At 42.6% G+C, this 19,014-nt stretch overlaps 1 protein-coding gene across 1 annotated transcript in view; it reads right to left on the bottom strand.

Moving 5' to 3' along the window:
- Nucleotides 1-19,014, bottom strand: part of ARSB (arylsulfatase B) — a 148,394-nt gene that overhangs the window by 98,474 nt on the left and 30,906 nt on the right. Inside the window, exons 3-4 of the mRNA XM_080682178.1 lie at nt 14,012-14,202; nt 6,053-6,260 (exon numbers count right to left, since the gene is read on the bottom strand). Coding sequence (XP_080538304.1) covers nt 6,053-6,260; nt 14,012-14,202 — 399 coding nt within the window. The remainder of the gene's footprint in view (nt 1-6,052; nt 6,261-14,011; nt 14,203-19,014) is intronic.

Raw genomic sequence — 19,014 nt, 5'->3', positions numbered from 1 at the left:
ATAGCTATACTCAGAGTAAGAGTATGTAGCTGGTAATGATTTACTACAGAAATAAAGATTTCAGAGAAGCTCTATTTGGGAAAAGCTTGGGTTCTATGAACAGAAGTAGAGATAAAGGAGAATGGGATAAGGTAAAAGGGAAAGGTGAGATGCAAAAGTACAACTGACTGGGGTTAATAGGTATAGACCTCAAGATCTAGGTTTGAATTCCGACTCTTCCATTTGTTAGATGAGTGGCTCTCTTAGTCCATCCAGGCTGCTATAACAAAATACCACAGACTAGTTAGCTTACAGACAACAGAAATTTAGTCCTCACATTTCTGGAAGCTGGGAAGTCCAAGAGCAAGACCAGCATGGTTGCCCTATGGTGAGGACCCTCTTCCTGGTTCACAGCCAGTGCCTTCTTGCTGTGTCCTCACATGGAAGAGGGGGACTAGAGATCTCTCTGGGGTCTCTTATAAAAGCACTAATCTCATTCGCAAGGGCTCCACCCTCATGACCTAGCACCTCCCAAAGGCCCCACCTTCTGACACCATCACATTGGGAGTTAATATTCCAACATGTGAATTTGGGGTGAAAAACATTCAGAGTAGTAGTGGCCATGGGAAAAGCACTTAACCTCTTTCATTTTGATTTCTTCATTTATCTATATATATAAAAGCCCAGCAACTGGAACGGCAGAACGACCAGAACGACTGGAACAACTGGTGGCTATGACATGCACTGCAGCAGCCAACCAGCCTGATCCAGGCCCCGATCGCTCCCCCACACACCTGGCCAGGCCGGCCCCCGATCGGCCCCCAACATCCCAATTGGGGGCATGCCAGCCAGCCAACCACACACAGCCCCTCCCCCCAGCCAGCCCCACCCCCAATCGGCCCCCAACACTCTAATCAGGGGTGGGGCCGGCCAGCCAACTGCCTGGGGCCTCTTCCCCACCACCTGCCAGCCTAGCCTGATGGGCCCCTATTGGGGCGGGCCAGCTGGACACCTCACCTGTGTACGAATTCGTGCATGGGGCCTCTAGTAAATTTATAGACTGGAGACGAAGAAACTTATTTCACAAGGTTACATTGAGCTTTAATGTTTAATGACATGACCGGTGAACTGACTAAGGCAAACAAAGGATTGCAAAGCAACTAAAAACAAAATCAATAGCAATCTACACTGGCGATATTAAAGAGCAGATTAAAATTGCAAAAATGTAATGCAGAGGAGCTGGATCCAGAAGACTGAGAAAAAGGACAAAACACAGAAAATGATGAGTGAGACATTGAGGCAGTGCTTCAACCTACTAATGAAAGATATTTTTGAGAAACAAATCAAGCAGAACAAAAGCAATAAGCTAAAATATGAACAGGGAAAACTTCCTGGAGTGAAAAATAATCTCAGCATAGAGATCAAAGGGTTCACTGTATTTCAGGCAAAATTAATTTTAAAATATTTTAAAGACCCATGCTTAGATATAATTCAGCAAAAATCTAAACTATGAAGATAATTAAAACAACAAAAAAAAAAGCCTCCAAAAATGGTTTCAGGGACCAGCTTACCCAGACAGATCTTTCAAACAGCCTGTGAACTGCTCTAGAGCAGAGAAAAAAATGGAAAAACCACCCAAACTGCTTTATTAAGTGAGCGTAACCAAGACAACAAAACCTGACACAGAGAGAAAAAGCAACCCCCCCCCAACTTTTCACTCCTGACTCAATACAAAAATCCTAAATAAACCTCTAACAAATTGAATTTAGCAGAATAATAAAAATGCATATATATGATGAAGTTGGATTTAGCACAGCCCAACAAAGCAAACATGATCCAAGACTAATATGTCTACTAATATATCATAGTGTCACCACAGACACAAACAATAGGGTGGTGAAGGCCTGGGGAGGGGGATGGGGGCCAGCTAGAAGGGGTTAATGGGGGGAAAACAGAGGACATATGTAATACTTTCAACAATAAAGATTTAATTAAAAATATATATATACTAGAGGCCTGGTGCACAAAATTCGTGCACGGGGGGAGGGGGGGTTGTCCCTCAGTCCAGCCTGCACCCTCTCCAATCTGGGATCCCTCTCACAATCCAGGACTGCTGGCTCCCAACTGCTCGCCTGCCTGCCAGCCTGATCACCCCCTAACCACTACCCTGCCAGCCTGATTGATGCCTAACTGCTCCCCTGCCAGCCTGTTTGCCCCTAACTGCCCTCCCCTGCAGGCCTGGTCACCCCTAACTGCCCTGCCCTGCAGGCCTGGTCCCCCCCAACTGCTCTCCCCTGCAGGCCTAGGTCCCTCCAAACTGCCTTTCCCTGCAGGCCTGGTCGCCCACAACTGCCCTCCCTTGCAGGCCTGGTCCCTCCCAACTGCCCTCCCTTGCTGGCCATCTTGTGGTGGCCATCTTGTGTCCACATGGGGGCAGGATCTTTGACCATATGGGGCAGCCATCTTGTGTGTTGGAGTGATGGTCAATCTGCATATTACTCTTTTATTAGATAGGATAGAGGCCTGGTGCACAGGTGGGGGCCAGCTGATTTGCCCTGAAGGGTGTCCTGGATCAGGGTGGGGGTTCCCTTGGGGCATGGGGTGGCCTAGGCGAGGGGCCTGTGGTGCATATTACTATTTTATTAGATAGTTCTAGAGGCCTGGTGCACGAAATTCGTGCACTGGGAGGGAGGGTCCCTCAGCCTGGCCTGCACTCTCTCACAATCCAGGACCCCTCAGGGGATGTAGCAGTATGCCAAATGGCAGGCGGCCAGGGAGGAGCCCAAATCGGGGCTGGGTGCCACTCACACTCATCCCAGCCCACTGCACCTGCTGCTGTGGAGTCGGGAGAGGCTCCCACTGTGGCAGCTGCGCTCACCAGCCGTGAGCCCGGCTTTTGGCTGAGCGGTGCTCCCCTTGTGGGAGTGCACTGACCACCAGGGGGCAGACGCTCAATGCAGAAGCTGCCCCCTGGTGGTCAGTGTGCATCATAGAGACCAGTCGTTCTAATTATTCTGCTGTAACGGTTGCTTAGGCTCTTACTATATAGGCTAGAGGCCCGGTGCATGAATTTGTGCACCAATGGTGTCCCTCGGCCTGGCCTGTGAGATCGGGCCAAAACCAGCTCTCTAATATCCCCCGAGGGGTCCTGGATTGTGAGAGAGTACAGTCCAGGCCGAGAGACCCCAGCAGTGCATGATCGGGGCCAGGGAGGGATGCAGGAGGTTGGCCAGCAGGGGAGAGACTGTGGGAGGGCTCCAGGGTGTGTCCAGCCCGTCTCGCTCAGCCCCAATCAGCCGGACCCCAGCAGCAAGCTAACTTACAGTTGGAGCATCTGCCCCTGGTGGTCAGTGCACATCATAGTGAGCGGTTGAGCAGGCTTAGCATATCACTAGCATATTACGCTTTGATTGGTTGAACAGCCGACCGGTCAACCGGACACTTAGCATATTAGATTTTATTATATAGGATATCATAGTGAGACAACCTTATTATAAAGTAATCCCCATTTTCTTAGTGAAAAGCTCCAAAAATTATTTTTGCTGAGTTGAATAAATATAATATGGATGTTTATAAAATAGTCAACTATCTATTTAAAAGTTACGTATACACACTTGAAATCATATAAGAAAACATCTTAAAATATTGCTCTTTTCCACACTTTCACACATCATGAAAATATGTTATTCTACTTCTTCCCATGCCTACTTGACATCAGTATCCATTGTCACAGGAGCCACTTTGAGATATTTGGCAGTTTCCCAGAGCTACCATCTTTCAGTCTGTATATGATACATTAATACATGCTTTTGTTTCAGGAAATAATTTATCTTTAAACTGTATCACTCTGATCTCTACAACAAAGATTGTTTTATAAACTTATCACTGAGATTATTTCCCAGGAATAATTACTAAATGAGTATAAATCTCTTGACCTCTTTTGTTATTGCTTCTTTCAGGGAGTGACCTCTGTAAGTATTCAGTACCAACACTGATCAAGGTGCTTTCTAGGCTGTTCGACATAAAGCCAATTGAGAGAAACTCAGTATGCGAGAAGTCTTGTACGGACTTGTACTAGTATATAAGATGTTTCCCTCTTTTCTGAAGAGTAAGTTTTGGAGGAAAAACAACTGTTATAGCAACCCTTTCCACAACAGGGAATACTTAGAAAATTATAGTATATGTTTAGCACTAAAGCAGCTGAACAAGGTTGCTCAGGGTGGCCCCTGGCCCTGCCCAGGCTCCTCGAGAGATTGGTATTGCAGCACACCATGCAGAAAGCTCTGCTATGTCATGAGGACCAATAAGAACATCCAGACCATCATCTGCATCACCTCAGAGGCAGGAGATGCAGTGGAGCCAGAAAGGCTGATGCCTGGCTCTGCCTGGCTGTGTGACCTTGGGCAAGTTACTCAGCTTTTTGTGCTTCAGTTCTCACACCTGCAAGAGAACTATTGTGAGGATCAATTTAACTAATTCACGTAAAGCACTTAGAACTATGTCCCGAACATGTGTAAGCACACAATAATTGCTAGATTCAAAAACCATGCCCGATTAAAAGCACACCAAACTAACTCTTTAAAAAAACACACACAAAAAACTATGAGTACAATAACCAGATTCATTCCTCAACATGCCACTTCACACCCCTTACAATAGTCACTTTACAGTAAAACTCACCAGGTTACAAACCGCAACCTCACCCTAGGAGTTTCTAGTTAAATTTTCAGGTTGTAGCCAAGAAACACTAGAGATTTGAGAAAGCTCCTTCATGAAATGCAAACCAAAACAAAGATACAAACAACCTTAGAAGGAAGAGAGACAATGTTGGGAGTATAAGCAAACTTAAAAATATACGTATGTGTACACACACACACGTATGTACACACATCTACACACATACACATAATGGTTAAGAGCACAGGCTTTGGAGAAATAAATTATTAATTGCATTCATAAAGTGGGGGGAAAAAAACTTCACACAAAAAAGAATTATCAGAAAACAAGAAAGAGTCCTTGATAATTAAATACTATGGTCGTTAAAATAAATTCAATAGAATGGTTATAAAATAATAATGAGAAAATAATGATGAAGAAAAGAGGAGAGGAGAGGGAGAAGGAGAGGGAGCGGGAGAGGGAGCGGGAGAGGAAGAGGGAGAGGGAGAGGGAGCGGGAGAGGGAGAGGGAGCGGAAGAGGGAGAGGGGGAGATGGAGGGGGAGATGGAGAGGGAGAGAGGGAGAGAGAGAGAGAGATATTAGAGGATTAATGCAATATCCAAATAACAGGAGTTTTGTGAAGGCAGGCTAGGAGGAAGGTAGGATGGAAGGGTCAAACAATTCTGCCATAAATAATACAAGACATTTCCTATAAAAAAAAAAAAAAGGATTAGCATTTTCCGATAGGAAGTACTCTTCGAGTACTCAACATAATGAATAAACCAAGACCTATACCCAAAGTACATCCCTAGGGAATAGAAACTATGTCTACATATAACAGATTAGAAGTCGGAATGACATCGCCATAATAAAAATGATTTTCAAGAAACTTCTTCCTTCTACTTTTCTGTTTTTCCTATAATCAACATGCATAACTTCATTGTCAGAAAATTTTAATATAAAAAAATCTATACTTGGAGGCTCTAGCCTAGATTTAAATGGCTCCATTTCTTATCTGTCTTCATAATGTCACAATCTGTCTCTGACACAGAGCCCCCTGCAGTCAGCAGAAGTCCTCCTGACAGAGCCTGGCTACAGAGATTGCTGAGAACAAGCCAGTCCAAGGAGTCGGTGCCCAGCTGCCTGTGTATGAGTGATGCCTTCTCCTACTAACCTAGAAAGCACTTGTTGTCAAGCATACTCCCAGAATATTCTGATATTTGAAGAAAGGTGGGGAAGCCTGTAATTCTTTTTCCTTAGACACATCTTTCTATCCATTATGAGCATGTCTTCACTCTTGCAGTTAGCATTCATTTTAATAAGGAACCGCTAAATGCTCCAATTTGTCTTCATTCCATTCATCGAATACAATGTCCTAAGCTTTGCCAAGAGATGATTTTCCTGTTGACAGGCTTACCTGTGGAGAAGATGAACACCGTGTTGTTCCAGAGCCCACGGCTTTTTAAGGCTGCGGTGACATTTCCCACGGCTTCATCCATAAGGGACACCATTCCTGCATAGTGACGCCTGTTCTTATCTTGGATAAAGTCGTATGGCTTCAGGTACTCCTCGGGGACCTGAAGGGGCTCGTGGACAGACTGGAGAGCAAGGTAGAGAAACAGAGGCTGGGAAGAGAGTTTGTGCAAATCAGTCAGGAGGGCATGGAAGCATTGAATACACAGAGGTTCAGATTTATCAATTAAAAAAACTAATATCAAGGCACCCACAGAATGGGTTGAAAATATCTGTAAATCATACATGTACCTGATAAGGGACTTGTAGGGAGAATATATAAAGAATTCTTGCAACTCAATAATAAAGACAATTAACCCAATTACAAAATGGGCAAAGAATTTGAACAGACATTTCTCCAAAGGAGATAACAAATGGCCAATAAGCAAATGAAAAGATCCTCAACATCATCAGTCATTAAGAAAATGTAAATCAAAACCACTCTGAGATACCACTTCCCACCCACTAGGAGGTATAACACAAAACCAGAAAATAATAAGTGTGGATGAAGATGTAGAGACATCAAAACACTAATTCACTGATGGTGGGAATAAAAAATGGTGCAGCCAATATGAAAAACAATTTGGCAGTTCCTGAAATTGTTAAACATAGAGCTACCGTATGACCCAGCATTCCCATTCCTAGAAAATGAAAGCTACGTCCACACAAAAACTTGTACACGAATGTTCACAGCGGCATTATTCACTCTAGTCTGCCCGTTAATGAACAGGTAAACAAAACGTGATGTATTTCCAGCAATACTCAGCAATAGAAGGAATATTATCAGCCATAAATTCTGTGCTAATAGGCACAGAGCTTCTTTTTGTGGTGATGATAATGTTTTAAACTTAGATAGTGATGGTTGCATAACTCTGAGTTTACTACTGAATTGTATATTTTAAATGGCTGAATTTTATGGTATGTGAATTATGTCTCAATAAAGATGTTAAAAATGTAACAAAAGACACATGATAAAAGACTAAAAATAAAAGTTTGAGTTCTAAAATAGCCTAGAAGGCTCTGATCCAAACAAATAATTATATCAATCATAACAACTATATGTGAAATGTCTATGTGCTAGATACTATAAAGATGTATATATTCCATCTTATTTAATACTCCAAAACACCCTATGTTACATTCATTTTACAGGCAAGTTAATTGAGGCTTAGACTTGCCCAAGTTCATATTAATTGCAGAGCAATTTCCTATTGAAAACCCCAGTATTATAGTGTGGATATGTACCAATAGATGCTTTAACGTTTTGCTCCAGTTGAAAAATAATTTCACACCTTTTAGTAGAGGGTAGGGATTTTTGATGTTTTTATGAAAAAGCAAGTGAATACCATGCCCTGTTAGTCTTTGATCTAGGACCAAACATAAGGCCAATTTAATTTCTGGAAACTAACAAAGGAGTGTGAAGCATTGATTCTATTTTACCTCTCAGACCAATTTACAGCATTTAACATTAGTGGTAGTCCAGGTCAGCCTCTCATTTTTAATGAGCCTTTCTGAAGGCTCTCTCTTCTTTGTGCTTCTACAGAATTCTTTAATGAGTTGAAACCCTCAAAAAGACAACTAGTCCAACCCAAGAATAAATATATAATTCTGTTCAAGTATTTGAGGCATTAAATCTCATAAATGAATAAGAAAAAGTCAGAAAGCAGACTGGAAATGAGTGTCTCATATTTCATTCTTCACTGCTGATAAGTTGTTTTAAATTATCTATTCTATACCCCTGCGGTAAAGTACGGAGTATACATGTACAGCACTCAAATAGGTTATTTGTAGTTCAGTCCTTTGGCAGTTAGAAACATCTTTTCCCCAAAATCAAAGTGTTCAAAATAGCTGTTAAATATCAAAGTAATCACTTCAAAACCTATTTAACTAAAGAAGTAAGCGATGGAATGAAAACCAGGATACGGTGGAACCTGTGCTTCGTTTGTACATTACTTCTATGGGAAGACATTCCAAATTCCAACTCCAAAGGTCAGCTTTAAAGCTCTGGCACTAAGTTAGCCCCACTCGGCCTCCACACAAGTCACACGGACACTCCTGCGCTCCTCCTGATCCGGCTGAGAGAGTCCCAGGGGATGCTGTGTCCAGGTGCTGAGGAAGGACACTGGGCTGAGATGTCTGGAGGGAAGGACGTGAAGTGGCATCAATGGCCTGACAGGCAGTGAGGGACTGTGGTCGGAGGAGCCGTCTGGTCCTTAGCCCTCGACTAAGCCAACCCCAGCCACCAGCCAAGGTCTAGATAGGGTTAAAAAATGTAAGGCTACAACAAATTGCAGGCCCAATTGCAAGCAGTTTTAAAAATCGGGAATTATCACATAAAAATCTGTTTTGTTTTGTCTTGTTTTAATTTTCCTGAAAAAAATCACAACTTCTGACAACTCCACACCCACACTCCATCTGGTAACAAGCAGCTGAGTATGAGAAGCAGAGACCCCAGTCTCAGACGCTCGCCATTTCTCTAGTCCCCACTGTGCCATGTGAGTGGCTCCACTCATTTGGGTAAGCAGCCTGACTCTGGTAAACAGGAGAGTTTGTGACTCTGGTCTGGGTTTTCTACAATGGGCAGAGTGGAAGAAATCTGAAAGGAGCCTCCCTGTTTAAAAAGATACGCAACATGGCAACCCATGTGGCTGGTGATGGAGAGAAAGGGCAAAAGGGAGGTTGGTCCTGGCCAGCAAGTGAGGTGAGGGCTGTGGAGGCGAGTTCTTATAACCATGCCAGGAATATATAATAATTCTGGGACCATCCTTAGGGGACCTTATACATATCTAGTATAGAAATTCTTCTACTCACTTGGTTAAAAATAGCAAAAAAATTACCTGAAAATCTTTCTAATAATTATGCCTTCATGGCTAAGGGCGTGACGATCACTCTCGAGGGGCTAAAATTAGAAAACTGCAGCAACCCCCTTTTTCCAGCATGAGGCTTCTGAGAAGGGCGTAACTGAGAAGAGGGCGTGAAAACAACCTCTGAGGATGAGGCCCAGCCCATCCTGTGACTGTCACAGGCCATGCAAAGGCCTCACACTACTTGCCGACCAGATCCTAATAACTTACAAGTATAACTGAAGGTATTCCTTGACCAAAGCAGGTTCTCTTTCTCCCATTTCATCAGCAGTAACCTAGGGTCACTTAGTGTGCGGACCAACGGCCTCATACACATCAACAGGGCTTTGGGTCACCAGGCGGAGGCAGAATGATATATGGTGCAGCGCATTTAATGAGGCGAGGACCGTGAACACATTTTAGAGTTTTTCCATCCAATATAATAAAAATAAGGTTTCAGCACTCACGAGGTGAACTTTATTTGTGAAGCATCTTATTTCCCGACAGTGCCAGATGTGAGGCGTTTCTATACTGTTTTTAACGTTAAGAACATTTTAGAGAGTACTGTTCTTAGTACACCATGGTGGCCCAGTGGAAGAACAATTACCTAGGGCTCTAAGGGTCTCCAACCATAATCAGGACTCACCTACAGCCACTCGTCCTAAGGCCCTTCTTGTTAACAGCAGCCAGTTGCCCCTCACCTGCCAGCCAGGGCCTCTGTTGGCCTAAATCAGCAGCCAACATCCTGAGGATGAGCTCCTGAGTACCACCGTGTCTACTGACCTGAGTTCTAACCCAATCAAGCCTTGGCCTCTGGAGACCTGAGGGCACATTCTGACCTGAAATTCTGATTCCAAACACTGGAGTCCTGTACCCAATCTGACCTTCACTGACCTCTGGGTTTATACTGAACCCAGATTTCTCCCTCACTCTTTCTTGGGTCCAGATCAGCCATGGGCAAACTACAGCCCGCGGGCCGGATCCGGCTGTTCTATCCGGTTCTCTTGCTCTCCCCTCCGCTCCTTTACTTTGAATTTATATTAGTTTACACAAACACTCCATCCATGCTTTTGTTCCGGCCCTCCGCTACAGTTTAAGAACCCATTGTGTCCCTCAAGTCAAAAAGTTTGCCCACCCCTGGTCCAGATCCTTACACTAAGCATGCAGTTACAGCTGCCATCTTTACCAACCCCAGCTGCACCCTTTCAGGTTTCTTAGGACTAGATAATGGAATCCTAGATGTGAGTCATGACCAAAGGTTTAAGTATTACATAAAATATCACATTACTACTTACAGTTATTAGCATATTCATAAGATGCTAGGGGTTTATTTCCTTTTCTTATTATGTCTTCTACTCTAAATATCCTCACCATGCCAAGACACTAATTTCAGTGAGAAAGTCTTGTTTTCATTTCTTTAGTATATTTTTCTAATTTAAAGAATAAATTTAAAAAGCATATGATATGCTTTTACATTGTTATTCTATCTTTGACTTCCAAATTAAGACATTCCTTTCTCAAATTGTGTCAGGGAAAGTAAGGGTCTACCACCAGAAATTTGCATTTGCTTTAAGATGCTTTTAGTAGACTAGATGGGTGAGAAAGCATTTATTTTTATTCTGCAAAGTGTTGAGGGGGCTATTTTTAACCAAAAGATATGTTATGAATACGTTGCTTTCACACTGTGGTGTTAGCACTGACAGAATTATCTTGCCTAAAAGGAGAAGGGACACTGCTTCCCAGCACATGTGATGGCTATCCGCAGGGTCCCCTGAGTCCAGCACCATGTCCTTCTGTTACAAAACAGCTCCATAAGCTTCTTCCCCTCAAGTGCTCTTTAAAATGGAGACACTTTTAGCTTGTGGATTTGTGTGAATTTCTTTAATGATTTCCATCCTAGAACAAGCCTATGCTACAGTCTATATATAGAGCACTTGGGGATTAGCACAGGATAAGATTCAGGGTGGGGGAAGGTAGAAGAGGGTAAAGAGGGGGTAAATAGTGATGGAAGGAGACGACTTGGGGTGGTGAGCACAATATAATATACGGATGATGTATTATCGAACTGTACACCTGAAACCTACATAATTTTATTAACCAATGTCACCCCAATAAATTCAATAAAAAAGACCAAAAAAAAGAAGATTCAACATTGGGATAAAGTGCAGCTCCTGGAACTGGGGTGACATCATTTTACTGAGAACTGAAAATGAAAACATCTGCATTTGCTATTTTAAAGGAACTTTCTGAGCTATCACTTAGCTATTGACTATTTCATTCATTCATGTCTATGCTTGAAACTTTACTTTGAGGATGTTAAGAATGCTGGATATGGCTTCAGAATATTTCAGATACGAGAGAAAAATGACCACCCTCTCACCTGGCAATTTCCTGATGTTATCTCTAAGCAGCACCACACTAACACCACGGGCTTGGGTGGCTGTGAGCTCTGGTGCCTACTGTTGTCCTCAGTTCCTGTGCTGTCCACACTACACCAGTTAAGGCAGCCCACACACCAAGCACTAGTTCACCCCAGCTGCTTCCTCTTATCCGCCTAATGTTACGGGCACTGTGAGAGAATTCTCCATTGTTCCTTAATGGGAACTAATTTTTATTGTAGGCATACCATAGTTCCACGATTATATTGTGAACCTGTAAAAGGCAGTTGGCTTCTGCTTCCAATCTGCATTTGAGGGGAGTCAAAAGTGGCTGCACATCAGAATCGCCGGTGGGAGGTGGGGGTGGAGAGGTAATTAAATACCAATGACAGGGTCTCACCCTGGACCGATAAACCACAATATTCGGAATTGGTATTTCTTACATGCGTTCCAGATGATCCCAATATACTGTCAGGATGAGTCATACACTGGGGCTCACAATCTCTGGTCGTGGATATTAACTGTGGATGGGGGTGCATTGAGCTCTGGAGAAAAACAGTGTGGGTTTAAAATCTGATTCTGACTCTCAATAGCTCTGTGACCTTGAACAAGTTAGTTAACTTCACTAAGCCAGTTTGCTTATTTGCAACATAGTGCCTACCTCAAAGGACAGGACAAAGACTACAGTTCCATTAAGACCTTATCTTGTTCTTTGGGTTTTTAGCTGTATCAAAATGCCAAGCATACAGAAGAAAACTTAGAATGTAAACCAACTATCTAGCAGTTATCTTTTCAACTGTCTGAATATTGGTGTAGCTCTAGATTTAAAATCTGCATATGTCTAAGCCTGGTCACGTATCTCCCTTGGTTAGAGTGTCGTCCCAATATACCAAGGTTATGGGTTTGACCCCTGGTAAGGGCACATACAAGAAGCAACCAAGGAATGCATAAGTAAGTGGAACAACAACAAATCAATGCTTTTCTCTCTCTCAGTAAAAATCAATTAAAAAATCTATGTATATAAAAGCCTAAGCGACTAGCCAACCGTTCGACCGTTCACCCAGTAGCTATGATGCACAATGACCAGTAGGGGCAGACGCTCCAACTAGTAGAGGAGGGAGCCTGATTCCTCGCGGAATCGGCCTCGAGTTAGGTAGCTGCTGGGGCCCAAATCTGCTTCACCCGCACCCCGGACCCAGAGATCGGTTTCAGCCTGATCCCTGCAGGCCAGGCCGAGGGACCCAACCAAGTCCCTGCACCAGGCCTCTAGTTTAAAATAAAACACATACAATAACCATAAAATAAAGTCTTCATGTCTCCATATTTGAGAGAATGTTCCACAGCAAGCATGGCCAAGCAAGCTGTCAGTATGAAACAGGGATAAAAAGCCCAAAGTGTGGCAAAGCTAAGGACAGAAGCCAGGGAAGACTCCTCGTACTGAGTAAAAGGCGGCAAGACTGAGCCACAAAGAAACCACATCAAAAAGGGAGTTAGCAGCCAGGTACCATGTCTCACAGGTACATAAACTGGAATCCAAATTGTGATCTGCACTGAGCACCTTCAGTAATTGTCGAGGAAGCAAAGTGCAGGAAATGGGAAGAACCAGACAACACCGCCAGTTCTGTGATCTGCTCTGGCAGGGTCCCTCTGAAGGTCTAATTTCGTGGGTATGCTAATGCAGTTCTTAATAAAGCTATATTTTGAGCCCAATATCTGACAACACAAATATTTGACCCATTTTAAAGGCATTTATAAGCTAAATCCAGAGAATTCAGCTTAAACTTTAGCTCATGTGGTTAACTTTAGGCTAGCAAAAAAAATGTTTAAGGCTATTCAAACTCTTCTAGTTTTACCTATAGATAAGTCAAAAGATTTTAGCACATGAAGTATACAATGGTTTCAGGATGGTAAATGTAAAAAACAAGCTCATCCGTATGCCACGTTTATGGGTTGGAAGACTCAATATTCTTAAGACATCCATTCTTCCCAAGGTCTATAGATTTAATGAAATGTAAATCCAAGCAGGCAATTTTTTTTTTTAAGAAATTGATGGACTGATTTTAAAATTAGAGGATGCAAAATATCTAGGGTTTGCAAAATATCTAGGGTTTGCAAAATATCTAGAATAGCTAAAATGATCTTGAGTGTGGGGGAGGAATACAAAGTTAGAGGATTTGGCCTGAAACTAAAGTTTAGTGATCTCTTAATAGAAAGTTTGCCATAATAAAACCTCATCCTGTACATAAGCCTATCATTTTTTTAAATGCCAGTTTGCTAATTACTTATAGCACGTGCACATAATGCACCAAATAATAAAACTATATTTCTACTAAAACACTATAGATACAGTATTTCTCAGAGTGTAATCTGGGAACCATTTTAACCAGAATCATCCTTGATGAGTTTCTTTAAAATGCTGGGGTACGTATTTCCCGCAGACATGGGAGATCAGACTCTTATGGGCTCCAGGAATTTCATTTTTAACAAGCTTCCCAGGGTGATACTAGTGCACTCTAAAACTTGAAAATAATCCCTTTAGAATGTATTAGCTGTTTCCCTTGATGACAGTTGCCTCTTCCTACACTCATCTGTGGAGACCCTCTCTGAACACAATCTTCATATCAATAAAGAGGCAAGACTTACCTTCTCTGGTGGATGGTTGGTTATGAGGGCTGTAGCCCTTTCGGTAAATATGTTTGTTGAATACATATTTTCATATCCTGTTGCAACTTCCTCACCATCTCGAAAGTCAAGAGCACATCGTGTGACATTGAGAGCGTTGATAAATGCACAGCGTTCATGGGAATAGTAATCTTCACTACCTAGGAGATATCCTACAGCAAGAATGGGAAATGACAGTAGTCAGCATGGCATAAAACTTGTTAAACGGATGTTCCAGTATTTAATTGCCTAAGGCAATTGATTACCCACGACAAAGCTAATCCGACGAAAAGGTTAATCAGAGCACCATTTCTTAACATCTCTATATTTTCTAGCAGATGGCATTAAAGTGTAATTGTAAAAAAATTCAAATCCATTCCTCACTCAAGTCTTTAGCACACAAGCTCTATCATGTAACTCTCAAAGTGGGTGATTCTAAGTAAATGCATTTTTAAAAAGTCAGGGTTCAAATTCAGTAAAGGTGATAACATCTTAATCTTTTAAAGCTATCTAATAGCTAAAATAGTATATGGTTAATGTGACTTGTTAAAAGTATTTATTCTGAGGTGATCACATAAACGAATGCAGGAACAGAATAATTTTGACATTGACCTTCGAAGACTGGCTTCAAGGTTATTTATAGAAGTGGCTCTAAGAGGAATCATCTTTAGTCAGACACTGACACCCACTGGTCAAAGACACAAACCTTTCCAAACGGAGGATTTCTAGACATAACAGGGCCAAATGATCAAACTAATGTGCAGCACTAAGATTAGACTTTTCTACCTATTGTGATCTCAATTTCACCCCAAATTTAAATGGCATTAACTGTCTATCTCATAATTTAAATGGCATTAACTGCCTATCTCATAATTAACCATGGAAGGAAATGAGTTTTCTCAATAAACAGTTGCTTCGCAATTTCCTAATATATTAAAACTGGAGGCCCACTGCACGAATTCGTGCACAGGTGGGATCCCTCAGCCTGGCTGGCGATCAGGGCTGATCGGGGACTGTCTTGCCTAGTCCCAATCAGAGCCCATCGGGGCCGGCCGGCCAGAGAAGGACCGCAGGAGGGTTCCAGGGCATGTCCAGCCCATCTCGCCCAGTCCTGATCGGCCAGACCCCAGCAGCAAGCTAACCTACTAGTTGGAGTGTATGCCCCCTGGTGGTCAGTGGTCATCACAGCGACTGATCGACCAGTCGGACACCTAGCATATTTGCCTTTTATAAATAGAGATATGCTGTGCTGCATATTGTATGATGCCACTCATACAAAATGTCCAGAATAGGCAAATCTACTAGAGACAAAAGCCTAGGTTAGTGAGGTCACCTAGGGCTGGCGGGGTTGGGGGAAAATAGGGAGTGATTGCTAATGGGCATGGGATTTCTTTGGGGGTGTGATGGAAATGTTCTACAATTAGAATTGTGAGGACAACCCTGTGAATGTACTAAAAAAATCACTGAGTTATACACCTTAATTGGGTGAATTGCATGATATGTGAATTACACCTTGATAAAGCTTTTAAAAAGAAATAAGCTGTGCTGGACTCTAAGCTATCTATCGCCTGACAAATACTGCTTATTAACCTTAAAACGAGGATGATAAATTGGCTTAGCCCTTTCCCAGTCCTGAATGTTTTTTATAATCACAATTAAAAGCCTTACACAGCTTACACAATAAATCAATTCATTCTTTATTAATTTCCTCCTTTTCCATGATTCACTAAATTCATGGTTCTGAATATAGTGAACAATGGTCTTAAGATAATGTTTTAAATGGTAATTTTTCTCCTACATATAAAACAGAAAGGGAAACCCAATGGGTTTGCTAATTAATATGTAATAGAGAAAGGAATGTGTCCACAAAAATAGTTTCAGCCCCTATATCTGTTCAGAAAGGGGTCATGGCATAGGGGTTCTATTTGGGGTTTTTATTAACTACTAGGTATCAGTCCTGCAGAAAATCACTTCAGGTTTCTTATCCATAAATGTAAACTATTTTTATCATTTGGGAGAAAATATGCATAGAATATACTTGATTAAAAGAGGATGAACTACAAATATAAAAAAAAATATTACAAATAGGATTCCAGAAATACAACTATTTATTCACATACTTGACCAAACTGACACCAAGCATCCATGTTACAATCCCATAGAGGTTCTCTCATAAGAATGATTCACAAATTTGAACTTACATGCCGAGCTTAAAGAAGATGGCAGCCTAGGCTTTTTGGGGAAAAAAGAGAAAATACTTTTTGAACATCTAAATCTCCGACAGCTCTATTTAACAGCATAATTGAGATACTAGTGGCCCGGTGCACAAAATTCGTGCACAGAGGGGGGATTCCCTCAGCCCAGCCTGCACCCTCTCCAATCAGGGACCCCTTGGGGGATGTCCAGCAGTCGGACATCCCTCTCGCAATCTGGGACCACTGGCTCCTAATCGCTCACCTGCCTGCCTGCCTGATCGCCCATAACTGCCTCTGCCTGCCTGCCTGATTGACTTTAACTGCCCTCCCCTACCGGCCTGATCTTGCCCCCAACTGCCTCTACCTGCCTGATCTCGCCCCCAACTGCCCTCCCCTGCTGGCCTGATCTCGCCCCCCAACTGCCTCTACCTGCCTGATCTCACCCCCAACTGCCCTCCCCTGCTGGCCTGATCTCGCCCCCCAACTGCCCTACCCTGCAGGCCTGGTTGCCCCCAATGGCCCTCCCCTGCCAGCCTGATCTTGCCCCCAACTGCCCTCCCCTGCCAGCCTGGTTGCTCCTAACTGCCCTCCCCTGCCGGCCTGGTTGTCCCCAACTGCCCTCCCCTGCTGGCCAATTTGGTTCTGATTGGTTGGTTTTTATGCCAGTCAACATCAAAAGCTCCGCCTCCTAGGCAGCCATTGGCTCCTCACAGTTCACCTGGATCTGGTTCTGATTAGTCAGTTTCTATGCCAGTCAGCGTCAAAAGCACCGCCTCCTAGGCAGCCATTGGTTCCTCACACTTCACCCAGATTTGGTTCTGATTGGTCAGTTTCTATGCCAGTCAGCGTCTCTGGGCCTATCAATGGGGCCTGATCAGAAAGGCCGGGCTGATCAGCAGCCCTGGTGGAGGCCTGGAGAGAAATAGAGGTGCAGCTGCTGGCCAGACTGGGAGAGAAAGAGAGAGGCAAGTGCTGATCAAAAGCTGCCACAGAGGCAATGGATCAGTCCCTGCTTCTCTCTTCAGGCCTCTCTCTGGCGCTGATTTGCAGCCCCCTCAGCAGTTAGTCCTGGGGCACTGCACCTGCAGCGGAAGCAGTCAGCGCTGGGTTGCCATGACTGCAGGACTGACTTCCGGTTGGTTGAGCCTTGGTCCTTACCAGTCGTTATGACTCAGTGTTTTTATATATTAGGATAATTCACATATTATACAAGTCTCCCACTTAAGTATATAATTCAATGGTGTGCAGTGTATTTGCAGAGTTTTGCAACCAGCCCCATAATTATCTGACTGCTTTTTACAGAACATCAGGAGCATAACAGTGATGGCAGCTGCATGTCATTACCCCTTCCTTATTTGCAAGTCTCCAATCCATAGGAATGTGAGATCTGTCTGTCCATCCAAGCCCTGAATTTCTAAATATGTAACTTGTTTTTAATAAAATTTTAAAAAATATCCATAGTTTTTCTCTTCTCACAGTATAGGTACTGATCCATATTTTAGCAAAGACTTGACTGAAAAATTTCAAAGGGTATACAGGCTATTTTTTCTTTTAGAACTTCTGAAATGACAGAGGTCTTACATCCAGTATGATCTTGAACAGCTATTTAAGGATGCTCAGGATGTGTCCAGTTCACACACAGAGAATGCCATGATTGACTAGTGATGTCTGCTAGAGAACCTGGACGGCGCGGGGCACACAGGGTCTCACGTCTGAGGTCCTTGCAGCTCAACTTTAATCCTGATCCCAACAAGCGCTACAAAGCTACATGCTTCGACTGCATTGTTTGGGCCCCATGAAATCACTTTTACTGAAATGCACTTCAGTGCTCTGGCCCCAGCTGGAATAAGAGAAAATGCCTCAGGAAACATCTGTAAGAAAACCACCACTTTATTACTAAAATGATGTCTTTGAGGACGCTCTCCACCTTACCTTCTCCCAAAGGAGGAATTTCTCTCAGGTCTAAGAGCCAGAAAATGCTTTACTCTTCCTGAACATCTGGTTTCCATTTATCTTATAAATAATGTGACTCTTATAGACTTACCCTTTTTTTCTTTTGCTTTGGACATAAAATATTTCAACTCTCAGAGTTGAATGTGAAGCCCACCTACAACCATGCAATGGTTTTCTTAATTTTGTGCCAAGCAACTGTTCCATCCTTTTCTATTTGTCCTAATTTTTTATTCTACTTATTTGTAAATGTTTTATGCTGAAATATGTATTCCTTTTCAGATATGGCAAGTTGAAAATAAATGAATATGTAAAAAGGAAAGTAGGTATCGAAATAGCTAGATAGAAAGATAGAGCAGTATGAAAAAGAACCTGGCAAAGATATATAGCCACTGTCAAAATAAACAGGTTGTTAATTAAGACGGCTCTCAACAGATTTAAAGAGGGCATATTTAAAAACAAACTTTAGGTTTCATGTTAGTTATTATACATCTCTCAAGTTCATAAGATACTTACAATTTCTTATTAACCTTCCTATTACTATCTGTACTTTTCCTCAGATTTTATTTTTTTATCTATTTTCCCCAATCTAGTGATTTCAAAAACAGATCTCCAAGAAAGGGAGAAGAATGCCAATAGAAAAGAATCTTCTCCACCATCTTTTAAAAAAACACATAAAAAAACCTCTAAACACAGCTCACAGGGAGAAAAAAATATTCCACACCTTTGTGAAGGAAATATTCTTGTATTGGGTTTTGCTTGCAATTAAAAAAAAATCGTTTTGTAACCCCTTTTGGTAGTAAGGTTCTCTAAGAGTACAATGGTCTGGGATGTGAAGGT

Source organism: Plecotus auritus, assembly GCF_963455305.1.
Source record: "Plecotus auritus genome assembly, chromosome: 7".
In the NCBI taxonomy this organism is placed as follows: Eukaryota; Metazoa; Chordata; class Mammalia; order Chiroptera; family Vespertilionidae; genus Plecotus; species Plecotus auritus.
The sequence above is the reverse complement of the archived record's forward strand: the minus strand, read 5'-3'. Positions and strand labels throughout refer to the sequence as shown.